This window comes from Myxine glutinosa, chromosome 1 (assembly GCF_964187855.1).
Source record: "Myxine glutinosa chromosome 1, kmMyxGlut1.1, whole genome shotgun sequence".
NCBI classification, from domain to species: domain Eukaryota; kingdom Metazoa; phylum Chordata; class Myxini; order Myxiniformes; family Myxinidae; genus Myxine; species Myxine glutinosa.
The window spans coordinates 35,112,627-35,126,604 of NC_136261.1; the positions used below are offsets into that span (position 1 = coordinate 35,112,627).

Below are 13,978 nucleotides of genomic sequence, written 5' to 3' on the forward strand. Positions count from 1 at the left end.
TCCTGCAGTTCAAGGAACCGGAGGGCCAAATTGCAAGGTGGTTGGAAAAGTTGCAGCAGTACGATTTCAATGTGACCCATAGGGCCGGGAAGGCCCATGGTAATGCGGACGCATTCTCTCGGCGTTCTTGTCTGGGGGAAAACTGCAAATTTTGTACGAGACACGAGGAGAGGGAACAATTGGGCGATTCTGCCCCAATTCTCGTCGTCCGGGCAACCCGGGTGAGAGGGCCAATTTTGCCACTAACCGCGGACGAGGAATTTGGAGATTTGGCTTGGAGCACGGCCCAGCAGGAGGATCCTGTCCTGGGGCCGGTGTTCAATTGGGTCAAATTGGGGCAAAGACCAAATGGGGAAGAGGTCAACCCCCTCGGGGCGCAAACAAAGGCGTATTGGGCTCAGTGGCAGACCCTGGAGTTGAAAGGCAACATCTTATATCGCAAGTGGGTGGAGGTTCCCTCTGATAGAACTTCCTGGCTGGTGATAGTCCCAGACAAATTCAAGACCGTCATCTTACAACAGGTGCATGGTACCCGCTCCGGCGGCCATTTGGGCAGGACAAAGACAATATCTCGGGTCCGCCGGAGGTTCTATTGGGTGAATATGGGGCGCGACTTACAGGACTGGTGTCGGAGATGCGACGCCTGTTCTGCCAAAAAGGGACCAGCACGGAGGATGAGGGCCCCCCTTCAGTTACATCAGGTGGGGGCCCCCCTTGAGTGGGTGGCTATGGATATTCTAGGACCGCTGCCCCGCACCCGCCAAGGTAATAAGTATATCCTCGTTGTGATGGACTATTTCACCAAGTGGCCGGAGGCCTACGCCCTCCCCAACCAAGAAGCCGGGGTTGTGGCGCAGGCCTACGTAGAAGGATTTGTTTGTCGGCACGGGATTCCACAGGAGCTGCACACCGATCAGGGACGAAATTTTGAGAGTCAATTATTAAAAGATGTGTGCAGACTCCTGTCAATTCGAAAAACCAGAACCACGCCCTTGCAGCCACAATCTGACGGGATGGTGGAAAGATTCAACAGAACATTGATCCAACAACTGGCATTGTTCACCACCACCCGTCAGGATGACTGGGACGAACATCTCCCATACCTGTTGATGGCCGACCGAACTAGCCAGCACGGGGCCACCGAATGCAGTCCAGCGTTGCTTATGTATGGGCAGGAGTTACGGGCTCCCGTCGACTTGCTATGCGGTCCCGTGCCAGACACCACGGATACACCGCCGAGGGAGGGTTACGCACGTCACCTGGAGGAAGGCATGGAGCGGGTCCATGCCTTCGCCCGCCGCCAGCTCCATCTGGCGGGGGCCAAGATGAAGCGCAGGTACGACGACCGGAGCCAGGGGAGTCAATATGCTCCGGGGATGAAGATTTGGTTCTTTAATCCCCGGAGGCGGAAGGGCAGGTGCCCAAAACTCACCTCCCCCTGGCAAGGCCCGGGAGTCGTCCTGTCACAAATCTGTGACGTGGTCATTAAGATCAAAATGGGGCCACGGGCCCCCCCTCGGATCGTCCATGCCGACCGGATAAGACCTTATGCCGGCGAGCAGGTGCCCTCATGGATCGCCTCAGCTCTAGATGACGAGGCAGGACCCAGTACCTCTTGCGACGGGGGCTCGTAGCGTCAGAGGACTGGGGGGATGGTAGTGGGAAATGCCCCATGTGATGGGATGGCCAATCCACCATCCCTCACAGACGGGGGGCAAAGGAGCACTAGGTTATGGGGTTGATGGCAGTGAAAACTAGCCCGGGTGGGTTAGGATATATCGTGTGTAGGGATCTAGCGAAGATGACATTAGGTAACGTTAAGATTAGTTAGTGACAAGGATACCTGTAGTGGGGACGCAGGTATATTAGTGTGGATGATAATGACGTGGTATGTGCTTAGTTTAAAGGGAAGACGGGGAGCACTAAGTTAGCAGGGCAACAGGTAGTTCAGATGATGCCGTGTGAGTGTTGGAGGTGTATTTAGAAGTGTATTGTGAAAAGTGTATGGTGAACAGGTGTGATTGCACAGGTGTGCAACTGGACAGGTGAATGGAGCAGTGTTTGAGTGATAGAGAAGGTGATGTGTATTGTGATGACCAAATGGTCCAGGAAGGAAGGAGGGTGCAGGTGGCACCAGGTGATTGCACAGGTGTGCAACAACAGGTGTATGTGGCTATGTGGAATAAATGGTAGTGTGGAATATCTGGAGTATTGGAATGGATGGTCGTGGAGTGAGTATGGTGGAAACAATGGAGTGGAGTGGATGGTGCGAAGGTGTGAATGGGGGAAGAGAGAACCCCCATCACGAATACCCGGGGCGGGTAGTATAAGTGTTAGGTAGAGGGTATAGGTAAATTGTGGTTGGATATTGGCATCTGTGGTGCGAGGTGAAAGAATGGTATTTGGATGGGTGCATTAGTGTTGTGGAAATGGCTGGGCGTGTAGCCTGTTAGTGTGTGTAGTTGGTTTGGGCACTCCACCACTGTGAGGATGTCGGCCAGGTGAGGCCGCAGGTGGGCTCTGGGAGCCGGTAGAGTTGTTGTGGATGGGGCCCGAGGATCCGGAGGACGGACCCGGGTAGCCCAGTGCCAGAGGGCACCAAGGGGTGACAGAGCCAGGAGGGGCCTTCCCCAGTTAGTTAGGTTAGGGTGAGGAGCTAGGTAAGCTCGGGTGGCAACTGCAGTGGTGGAGGTGTGCAGGTGGGTAGACCTGCTGGGAGAGCTACACGTCGCAGCCCAGAAATTGTGCAAGGGCACCGGGAGATGAATCGGGGGAGTGAGACCCCAAATTGAGCAGCACCACAGTTTGGTCAATGGGAATTGGTTTTTAAAACCCATAGTGTAAGTTGGCCAATGGATTGGCAGGGAAAGACCCCGGGTAGTGTAAAGTGTGTTAAAGTCATTTGGAGGATAGTTAGGATTAGGAAGTCTGCTCGCACCATCTGCATCCACTCACCTGAGGTGACAGGTACCTCCACACCAGGCCAGGTTGGTTTAATTATTTTATGAGGCAGATGTTTGGATTGTGAGACGCATCATGACGTGGGTGTGACATTGTGCTTGATGTTCCATCTCTCCCTCCTTATGAGGATTGATGACGAATTGGGTGATGGCAAATTTTGGTTAGAGGGATTGTGGAGACGAATTTGGTATTGAAGAAATATGGGGAAGACGTGACAGTAGCGACGAATTTGTAAATGTGTAGATTTTGTAAATATGGGGTAAGGGCAAGGGTAGTGTAGGTGACAAGGGGGGGTGACGTACGGTAGGGACGAGCTTTCTCATTTCGCTCTCCGTACGCATTTTGCCTTGCATTGCCTTATTGATGTGTACCCTTGTGACCTTACCCCTCGCTCATTTGTCTTCCCCCTTTTGTCTCCCACCTGAGGACTGTGCACCACTGGGTGTTGAGGGGAGTGTGCGGAGGTCGTCTTGTGTGTCAGGACCCTCTGAACCAGCATGCATTGCATTGATGTACCACTTGATGGACCCCAGGTTCTGGGGCAGGGCACCTCTGTTGGAGACCGGCAATAGTGGCCAAGGAATCTTGCTTGCGGACCTCGGTAAGGTGGCACCTATGCCAAACAGGTGGACCACCCTTAGTTGGCCCCTGTGGCCCTAAAAAAAATGGACACGGTTTGTGCTTTCTATATTTCCAAGTAGGCCGCATGAAACAAGAAGACATCGGGAAGAACATCGGCCCAGCAGAGAAGAAGAAGACCACCACCAGTTGTTTTTTTTTTGTGTGTGTGTTTATTACAAACAGTAATGACTGTGCACTGGTTGGTGCTCTTGGGTGCTTTTGGGTGCTTTGGTGTTATTGGTACTGGTGCATCGATGCAATGCGTGCTGTCTCCTCCATCCCAACAGGAATTTCCTTCTTTTTGTTTCCCTAAAAAGAAAAAAAAACAACACAGGTCCTGGGTTGCGTTGTAAATAAGAAAGAACATCACTGTAAATAATGCTCACCACCATAAATGTATAGCTTGAAAACAATTCCGTAATTCGGTTATCCTGTGGGCGCAAATCTGTTAGACAGGGTGCAATGCAGCAGGGGGACATATTTATTTGTGTTTTAAGATTGTCACACTCAGGGTCAGGTTAATTGTAGAGGGAATTACACCTACGTGTCACACTAAGTTAAAGTTTTGTAGGCCCGAGGACAGGCCTGAAGAAAGAAGGGTGCAGTGTAACGGATTTGAGAAGTGTAACGGATTTGAGAAGTGTAACAATTTTGAGAAAGTGTAACGAATGTGAAAAGTATGGTTTTGTTGTGTGTAACACCCTCGTAAAGTAAAGAATGGTCGCAGCTCGTCCTCTTCGTTAATTCCATAAACCTACACACAGGACACGATATATCCTTTTAAATAGTTAGTCCCTTATTCTCTGTGTAGGCTAAGGATGTGTTTCCCACTAGTTTGACTCTTCATTGCACCGAATTAAATAAGAGTAGGCCCTCCGACGCCCCATGGCAGCTTCCAAGTGCCAGGTTTGCACTTTGCTGCATTTTCATCTGCCGTCCACTTTGCAGCAGTTAACTCCATTACGCACGAGGTAACGCCGAAGAAGAAAGGCGGGTCTCCACCTCGTCATAGAGGGGAGGAGTAAGTCGGCCCCGCTCATCCAACCAAGAACGAGGGGTTTGGCTAGAGAGGGCGGAGAGAGAACATTTGGGGAAGGTTCGAAAAGGGTGAAGGGCGGGGCCTATATAACCCGCTGCGGTCTGCTCCCAAAGAGGAGACAAGGAGAGGAGGGATGAGTTCTGGGTCCAGGAGATGCGCTGGAGACGAGCAGGTGTGACCGAGCCGCCGTGAGACGTGCCGCGCTGCAGGAGAAACGGACCGGGGCAACGCAAGGAGCGCACGAGGCAGTACGGAGAAAGGAACTTCGCCCGCGCAGTTTGGGACCAAAGCTCGGCTTCTTGACGGCGGTGCCTTCTGGCCCGACCGTGCCCAGCACCCGCTGAACCTTCCTTGCCTCTAAAAGCCACCCATCTCCAAGCCATTCCTTCCTGCCTGCATTTCCCCGTGTAAGTGTGATCGTCCGTCTGTCTTTAATGTTGTCCTGGGGTTTATTAATTAAGCTTGAATAGGTAAGCTAATGATTTCACTGTGTGTCTACTCCTTCCATTTTCTGTATATAACCGACTGCTCTCGTTGCTTTGGCTTGTGAAAATACTTAATAAATCCTGTTATTCCTCCATACTTCTTCTTCTTCTTCATTCTCGTTCGGTCGCTTTAGAGGTTTCCATATTGAGCAGCTGCGGCGCGATACGGCCAAAGTTTGGGGTGAATCGGGTTTTAGTCAGGGAAGCACTGTTCGGTCGCGGAGCCTCCGCTCGGCAAACATACCATCTTTAACCGCGTACCGTAACAATATCTTTCAACATTCCTGCCAGCCATAACAGCTTGGGGATGTCCCTACTGGTGCCACCTTACACTCCTTTACTCCCTGGTTCAACTATTTTAAGAAAGTGATAGATTGATTGAATCCCCCCCCCCCCTTCCCACGCCTCCTCCCCCAAGCCCTCTCCCTCCCACACTTCTCCCTGCTCTCAAATGTTGTTTTTGTGTGCTTCCCCTTCTCTCCCCATCTTGTCTTCCGTTCCCTCTTTTTATATATTTTGTTTGTCTGGTTGATTTGTTTGTGAAATAAATGTTAGCTCTTTCACGAGCCTCGATTCAGTATACAAAAAAAAAAAAACAAAAAAAAAAAAACAAGGTGTTACTAAAGTGCAAGCATGATGGTCCAAACAACCTCCTCCAATGTCAAAGTTAATGCAGGTATTTCCTTTTTCTGGCGATGATTTTTCCCCAATGTAATGATCTGCCCCTATTTTTACTTGGTTTCAATGATGTTAAGTGATAATTGAAATTGTATTATGACATGCATGAACACTAATTTTTTTCTTTTTTTTTTAACCCTCTCCAGACCAGTGACGCCACCACCACAACGTAAGTAACTGCATGTGATTTATCAAGTAACTTGCATCGTTCTGAAGCACACAAACATGTGAACACCATGCACTGATCGTTTATGTCGAACCTCTTCCAGATTGTGAAAGTTGGCTTACTCGGTTTAAAGTACACTATTTATTTGAGGTATTCAAAGGAATCGATTGAGGTCCGACAGAGGAAAACAAGGGGTGATTTGGCCATTGTTGAATAACAAAGCAAAACGTTCTGTTACAGCCACTAGTCCAGGGGCCAATACAGATTTTGGTACCATCCAAGGTCAGCAAACAATTTTGGTATGTTTGTCTTCCTACATGTCTCCAGTTTATATTTTGGTATGATAACCCTGCCCATCTAGTAGCTTAATGATAGTTTTCACTCTGTAAACAAACCCACCTCCATATAATCTGGAAGTTGAATTTTAGGGGAGAGGGGTAGCATTTGTGCTTATACCTTCAGTTCTACTGAACATATTTTGACAAATTATGATTCATTGTGAAGGTACATCGTATATCTACACAACTGTAATATATTTTCATCTTTAGTTATCAGGTGACTTCCTCAGAGGTGAAAAGGTCATGTTTCAATTGCAAAATCGAAAATTAAGAGTGTTTTTATTTTCAACTGATCTGATTACTATTTCGTGATATGTAGATGCTGAAATTATTTCATAATGTATAGATAAGACATTGTAGATGATTTAAAAGAACATATCATTCACAAAACTTCAACAATTAACCCTATGTTAACCCTTTTTATGCAAGCATTATTTCTTCGATTTCCGAAAATTTTTGTCAATGTCTGTACAAATGTGAAACCTGCTTTAAATAGAGCATTATGATACCAAAAGATTATTGTGACTAGTAAATGCTAAATGAAATATGTCTTATGCCTTGCTTTCCTTGCCGAGGTGTGTGTATATATGCAGTAGATTGGTGAAGAACTAAGATATCTACAATGGATCTACCAACTTGTGACCAGGATCCGACACCGCAGAAACGTGCAAAAATTAGCTGCATCATTCATTGCACTGACGATGATTCGGAGCTAGCAACGCTGCAAGGTCTTGAATCCTGGAAAACCCTGCTTGGAGCGGCAGAAATAAGAAAACACCTTCCACTCTTGGAGATAGCCAGGGGCCTAGAAGAAAGTGAAGTACCACAGATTCAGTATCATCGCAAATGTCGCAGTGTATTCACTATGAAAAGCTTCTTGAAGCCATCACAAACCGTGGTATCCAGAACCAAGGTGCTGATGTTAAGGCTAAAGATACTGGAACAAGAAAATCATCTAGAGATGCACCAAGTACTTCAAGAGTATACGAAAGGCTATGTATCTTCTGTAACAGCTCAAGCAAATACCTGCCAGGAACACATACACGAGAACGCCTCACACGGTGTTTGGAGTTGAGCTGATGCCAAAGTTCGTGAAGCAGCTACTAGGAAATTTGATGAAAAAGTTCTTGCAGCAGTGAGTCGAGACCTTGTTGCAGCAGAGGGACAATACCACAACTCTTGCTATAGATTGTACACAAAAGAAGAGACTACAGCCACATTTAGTATGAGTGAAGACCTTGAAGAACAAAAGTATGAGAAAGGGGTGGAACAAGCATATGAGCAGCTCATCATGTACATCAGGAATGACATTTGGCCACATCCTGATGTTTTTCCATTGACGGACCTCACATCAAAGCTTGAAGAATCCCTGAAATCTCTTGGCATTGCACAAATTAAGCCATCGACCAAAAAACACATCCGCCGAAAGTTGGAGAGTACTTTCACTGGATCACTCCACTTTGTCTCTGATGAGAAGGGTATGGTTCTTGTCTATCCAGACAGTATATCAATTGGAGCTCTTGTCAAACAAGCCCACAAGTTAAAACAGGATATTCAGACAGCAAGAGCTGTCACAGAAGGGGATGTCATCACAAAAGCGGCCATGGTGTTAAGAAACAGCATCAAGAAGCAAGATGCACCCCAAACATGGCCACCTGACACAGAAAAATGCATTATTCCTGAACCAGTTACTACATTCCTGGAGACACTGCTGACTGGCGAGAATAATTGTGATAATCCTTCACCAAGAGTCCAACGCCTGCTAACTTCATTTGGCAGTGATCTGGTATTTGCTGTCACAAATGGCAGGACAAAGCCACCTCAGCATGTTCTTCTCCCTTTTGCCATTATGTCTTTGACAGGAAACAAGGAACTGATACAGATCATGAATAGACTTGGCCACAGTGTGTCTTACTCGCACCTGGAGGAGGTTGACACAGCATTGTGTCTTCAGAAGCTAGAACTTGCAGATGAAAATACAATAATTCTTCCAAACGCTCATCCCCATGTTTCTACAACTGTTTCATGGGACAACATAGACAGACTTGAAGAGACACTCAGTGGTGGTGGTACATCCGATAGAGTGAATGGCATTGCTGTCCAACCGAAAGTTGAAGGACCTTTACCACAGTCAGCACTACCAACAGTAACTAAGTCAAACAAGAGAAGCATCTCCCCTATTCCACTTAGACTCCCAACTTATAATGTTGGACAGAGAGCTGGGCCACCCAAGATTGAAACTGCAGACACTGATACTACAAATGTGACCTAGCAGGCAAAGCACAAGAATCTTATCTGGCTCATCACTTGGATCACAGCTGCTGATAATCAAACCATCAGTAGCTGGATAGGATTTAATATCCATATCCGCAATGACATCACAGTGGTCCAGGACACAGTCACGTACCTACCCACTATCAATGCACCTGCAACTGACACGTCCACAGTGAATGAAGTTTTAGAGCAAACACTCTCCATAATACAGTCCTTACAACTTGAAGAGATAGTGTGTGTCTTCGATCAGGCTCTGTTTGCCAAGGCTGCAGAAATTGTTTAGAAGCAGGAGAAGTTCAAGAACATAATTATCCAGATGGGGACCTTCCACATAATATTCAACCTGATGTCTATCATAGGCAAGAGATTCCAGGATGCAGGACTCAGTGATCTTTGTGTGGAGGCAGGCATTCTAGCAGAAGGCTCTGTGGCCGGGGTCATGGAGGGTCGAAAATATAACAGAGCAGTTAGATTACACAAGCTTGTGTATGAAGCCCTCTTACAGCTAGTATGGAAAAGCTTCCTTACATGGATGGAACAAAACCAGGCGGGAGAGCTTCACCACTGAGAGGAAGCCCTTAAGTCTATCGAGACCTTCAAAAGTGAGGTTTGCAAGGAAACATTTCAGAAATTGCTTCAGACAGAGTCATGTACACGTATCCTGGAACTGTTCCTTGAATATCGGGAGTCCCTCAGAGATGCCACCAGTCTGTCGGCTTTCTGGATGACCTACCTATCACGAAATAGTAATCAGATCAGTTGAAAACAAAAACACGCTAAATTTTCAATTTTGCAAATGAAACATGACATTTTGACCTCCGAGGAAGTCACCTGATAATTAAAGGTGTAAATTGGATTACAGTTGTGTAGATATATGATGTAGCTTCACAATGAATCATAATTTGTCAAAATATGTTCAGTAGAACTGAAGTTATAAGCAAAAATGCTACCCCCCTCCCCTAAAATTCAACTTCCAGATTATATGGAGGTGGGTTTGTTTTCAAGTGAAAACTATCATTAAGCTACAAGATAGGCAGGGTTATCATACCAAAATATAAACTAGAGACATGTAGGAAGACAAACATACCAAAATTGTTTGCTGACCTTGGATGGTACCAATTTGTTAAAATATCAGTATTGGCCCCTGAACTACACAGGTTTCAGAATCTACTATGAGGGGGAGTGCCTCAGTTCCTCCCTGACTACCAGACCTCAGGCCATCAAGCATGGATAACTCCCCTCTCCAGCGGGTTGCTACTAAACTGTGAACGAATGTCAATCAGTTGACCTCAGGGTTCTCCATCTGCTTACAGTTTACTTGGGGGTCACGTGATTTTCTAACTGGGGAATGTGCCCTCGGTTATGCACCGATCTTGTCTTGTCTTCAGATCCTAATGGGATGCAGGCAATCGAAACTGCCAGTGCACACCGGATAACCAATTAGATCCAATTCGTTGAGGAATTAAAAGTTGCCAGGCTAACCTATATATGCCAGGCGCACGGTTCAAGACCAATGAAGGAATAGACACATCACATAGATCGGAAAGCATAATTCCACAGGCTGGGGAGGGGGGTCATACACAAGAATGGAAGGGGGATGAGGGGAGGGGGTGTCATAGAAGCAATAAATAAGCCTCAATGCATGAGCCATCAATGGTACCAGCAATAAATGATACCAGAAATCGATGAGCAATTAATGGGAAATCAATGAGCAATCAATGTATACACAAAGAATTAAGTTAAGCACCCCTACACAAAGAATTAAGTTAAGCACCCCTACACAAAGAATTAAGTTAAGCACCCCCTAATATACCGCGTATGCACCTAAAAACATTCAACCAACGGTACCCTTTGGTGGTGGCTCGATTATGGTCTGGGGATGCTTCTCCCATGACTGTAAATTGGACCTGATAACTGTGCGAGGTAACCTCAACGGAGAGCGATATGCCGAGGAAATCCTGAATACCACCGTAATCCCGCACTTCGATGACCACACCCTCGCCAGCAGACCCATCTTCATGGATGACAACGCCAGGCCTCACCGTGCGAGACGCGTCCGAGCCTTGCTGGAGCAAGGTGCTGTGACAACCATCCCCTGGCCTGCGTACAGTCCTGACCTGAACCCCCTCGAGCACGTTTGGGACATGTTGGGACGACAAATTGCGAGGATGGTCCCTCCAATAGCCAATCTGGATGAATTGGAACGTGCATTACATCGGGAATGGAACAGCCTGCCACAGCAACGCATACGACAGCTTACAGGGTCTATGAGACGTAGGGTTGAGTCAGTGATCCGATCACGTGGGTCCTACACACGTTATTGACGCAAAGATCGCTAGAGGTCTTCTCAGAACAATGACTGTACGTTAGAAAACATAAACGTCATCCACACTGTCCGTGATGGACCTATAGCTCCATACTTAAATTGAGGTGAAAATATGCCTAAAATTCCCAAAAAATTTCACCTTAAATTATTCAGAATAAAATATTGAAAACGGCATGATTGTTATGTTTTTATGTGACCATAATATCACTTCTCCAGAAAATATAGCAATATCATGGGTATATTACACTGTTTTGACGACAACAAACTTGTAATGTGCGAGGTTGTAAAAAAACGGGGGGGAGTGCTTAACTTAATTATTTGTGTATACAAGGGATCAAGAACATTCAAGGGATCAATAATATACAAAGCACAGGGACACAGAGCAGAGTTGCCCCGATCTGTCTAGCTTATACTTCTTACTTACATGGACACATACATCACAAGGGCGCCCAACAGAATAATCCATGGCAGGGTGAAAACACAGAAAGAACAGACAAAAACAACATTGTGAGGCTTTTGCGACTTCTTGCCACACTAAACGAGGGCTTCCAAGCCCACGCTTCCCATTCTCTGAGATGAGGGGTAAAGAGGAGAAATTACTTTTGTTAGGGAGTGCACAGACGAGGGGTGGGTGCGGTCCAGTCTGAGGTGATTCATCGGCACGGCCCTTGGTCTCTGGAATTCTTCCCGCATAGCGCCAGGATCTATTGCTCACCCAGTGCTCGGTGGAGCTTTTGTGAGGATCAAGAGATGGTTTTACGGCAAAGGCTTAGCTGCCGTTTTTGGTAAATGTTGCTCTGGTGGCGCGTGTATTTCAGCTTAGCTGCCAATTTTGGGAAACGGCTCCCTGGTGGCGCAGGTGTTTTGGCTGAGCTGCCAATTATGGGAAACAGCGCTCTGGTGGCGCATGTATTTTGGCTTAGCTGCCAATTGTGGGAAACGGCCTCTGGTGGTGCAGGTGTTTCGGCTTAGCTGCCAATTGTGGGAAACAGCGCTCTGGTGGCACAGGTATTTCGGTTGAGCTGCCAATTATGGGAACCAGCTCTCTGGTGGTGCAGTTCTTTCGGCTCAGCTGCCAATTGTAGGAAACGGTGCTCAAGTGGTGCAGGTATTTCAGCTTAGCTGCCATTTATGGGAAACGGTGCTCTGGTGCAGGTTTTTGGCTTTGTTGCCAATTACGGAAATGGCTATCTGGAGGTGCAGGTGTTTCAGCTTTGCTGTCAATTACCAGAAAAGAATGTTAATGGACCGGCCGACTTGCTTAAAAGGAAATGGGGTAGAAAACGGGGAAAAAACCTAACTAATCCCACAAAATGCATATTGACCTGTGAAACCCACTGCACAGAATTGAGGACTATCTGAACGATTACTCATTAAATAACTAACTTGGGACCTGTATGTTGGTTGTCGTTGTTTTTGGGAGTGCTGGTTCGCAGAATCATAACAATACTCTCATGCATACCTTGTTGAAAATATCCATTGTTTATCTTGTGGCCATGATGCAAACCAACACAATATTTTAAGCATTCCATTTTATATTTTTCATAACTAACCTGTTCGGTATTCTGACCTGAACTTCATAATGCCATGACCAAACCCAGGTTAAAATTACATCGCCAACATTTTTTATTTGTTCATTTTTTATTTTTTTGTGTACAGAATGGAGGCTCGTGGAAGAGCTAACACATTGAACATGAAAACATGCACAGACACATGAAACATACAATGAAGGGGGGGGGGGGGGTGGGGTGGTGGGTGGGAATCACACAAGCACAACAACAGTAGAGAACAAGGACGTCGGTAGATCTGTGAAAGAGGGAGGGCTGGGGAGGAGGGAGAGGTACATGGTATAAAGCAAATGAACACTACTAGGAATTTCACCAATAGGAATTTCAGGAAAGAAGTTGGGGATTGAAAGAGGCGTATTTGGGGAGTTTTAACGGGGGTAGAAAAGATCAACGTTTTGGATGGGCGTAGGCAAAAGATTTTTTTTTGTTTGTTTTGTTTACAAGATCGAGGCTCGTGAAAGAGCTACCATTAATCACACAAAAGTCACCCGACACGTAAAACACAAAATAAGGGAAGCGGCCCTCAAGATGGGGAGAGAGGGGGAAGGACACAAACACAACATGTGAGAGCAAGACACCGAGAGAAATGTGGGAGGGTGAGTGCTTGGGGGGAGGTGGTAGAGGTTTCAAACATATCAACACTGCAAGGACTTCCAGGAAATAATTTGGAATTTCAAAAAAAAAAGTGTATCTGGGGTGAATTAGCGGGGGTAGAAAAGATCAAGGTTTTGGATGACGAAAGATAAGAGATGGTGGTGAACAGCTGTTTTAAAGACCTGGAGGGAGGAGTGGGATTGAAGGGAGTGGGGGAGTTTGTTCCAGAGGCGGGAGAAAAAGGGAATGAAAGAGTGAAGGTGAGCAGAGAGCCTAGATTTTCGCAGTTTAACCATAAGAGGGTTGCTGGCAGATCTTGTGCGACCTCTAGGAATATTAGGGGGACAGAGCACATAGAGAGCTGGGAGAGCAAGGCCAGAGAGGAGTCGGTAGAAGACAGAAAGACCACCTACCTGCCTGCGGTGAGTGAGTGAAAGGCACTCGGAGTTAGCCTCATCGTGGAAGATTCCAATGATTCTGAAAGCTTTGGCTTCAACAGCGTGAAGCCGAGCTAGGTGAGAGGCAGGAGCATCGGCCCAGAGGGGGGAACAGTATTCCATTGAGCTGCGGTTGAAAGCCTTGTATGTGATGAGGAGCTTAGGTGTGCTAAGGAAGGACTTCGCACGACGGAGGATGCCCAGTCGGCGACTGGCTTTGGAGGCCAGCTTGGAAATGTGGTTTTCCAGAGAAAGATCATGGCAGATAGTGAAACCCAAAAGCTTGAGCGACAGAACTTCTTGGAGAGGATAGTTGAGAAAGTAGATGGGAGGGTTTTCCAGTCGATCTTTTCAGAGAGACATAGTAAGAGTGTGGGATTTGTCAGGATTGAAAGACATGTTCCACTTGCTTGACCAGTCTGTGATTTTGCCCAGGTCTGCAGAGAGTGAGGAGGCTGCAGACTGCCGATCTGAGGGATGAGGAATGGAGC

The 13,978-nt window shown here is 46.8% G+C and overlaps 1 protein-coding gene across 4 annotated transcripts in view; it reads left to right on the plus strand.

Moving 5' to 3' along the window:
* The window catches only part of LOC137417749 (interferon-induced protein 44-like), a 195,503-nt gene that overhangs the window by 68,392 nt on the left and 113,133 nt on the right, over positions 1-13,978 (plus strand). For 2 of the 4 annotated variants that reach the window (XM_078770709.1, XM_078770711.1), the window contains exon 4: positions 5,931-5,953. The exons of the other annotated variants lie outside the window; for them this stretch is intronic. In XM_078770709.1, coding sequence (XP_078626835.1) covers positions 5,931-5,953 — 23 coding nt within the window. The remainder of the gene's footprint in view (positions 1-5,930; positions 5,954-13,978) is intronic. 4 annotated transcript variants of the gene reach the window in all.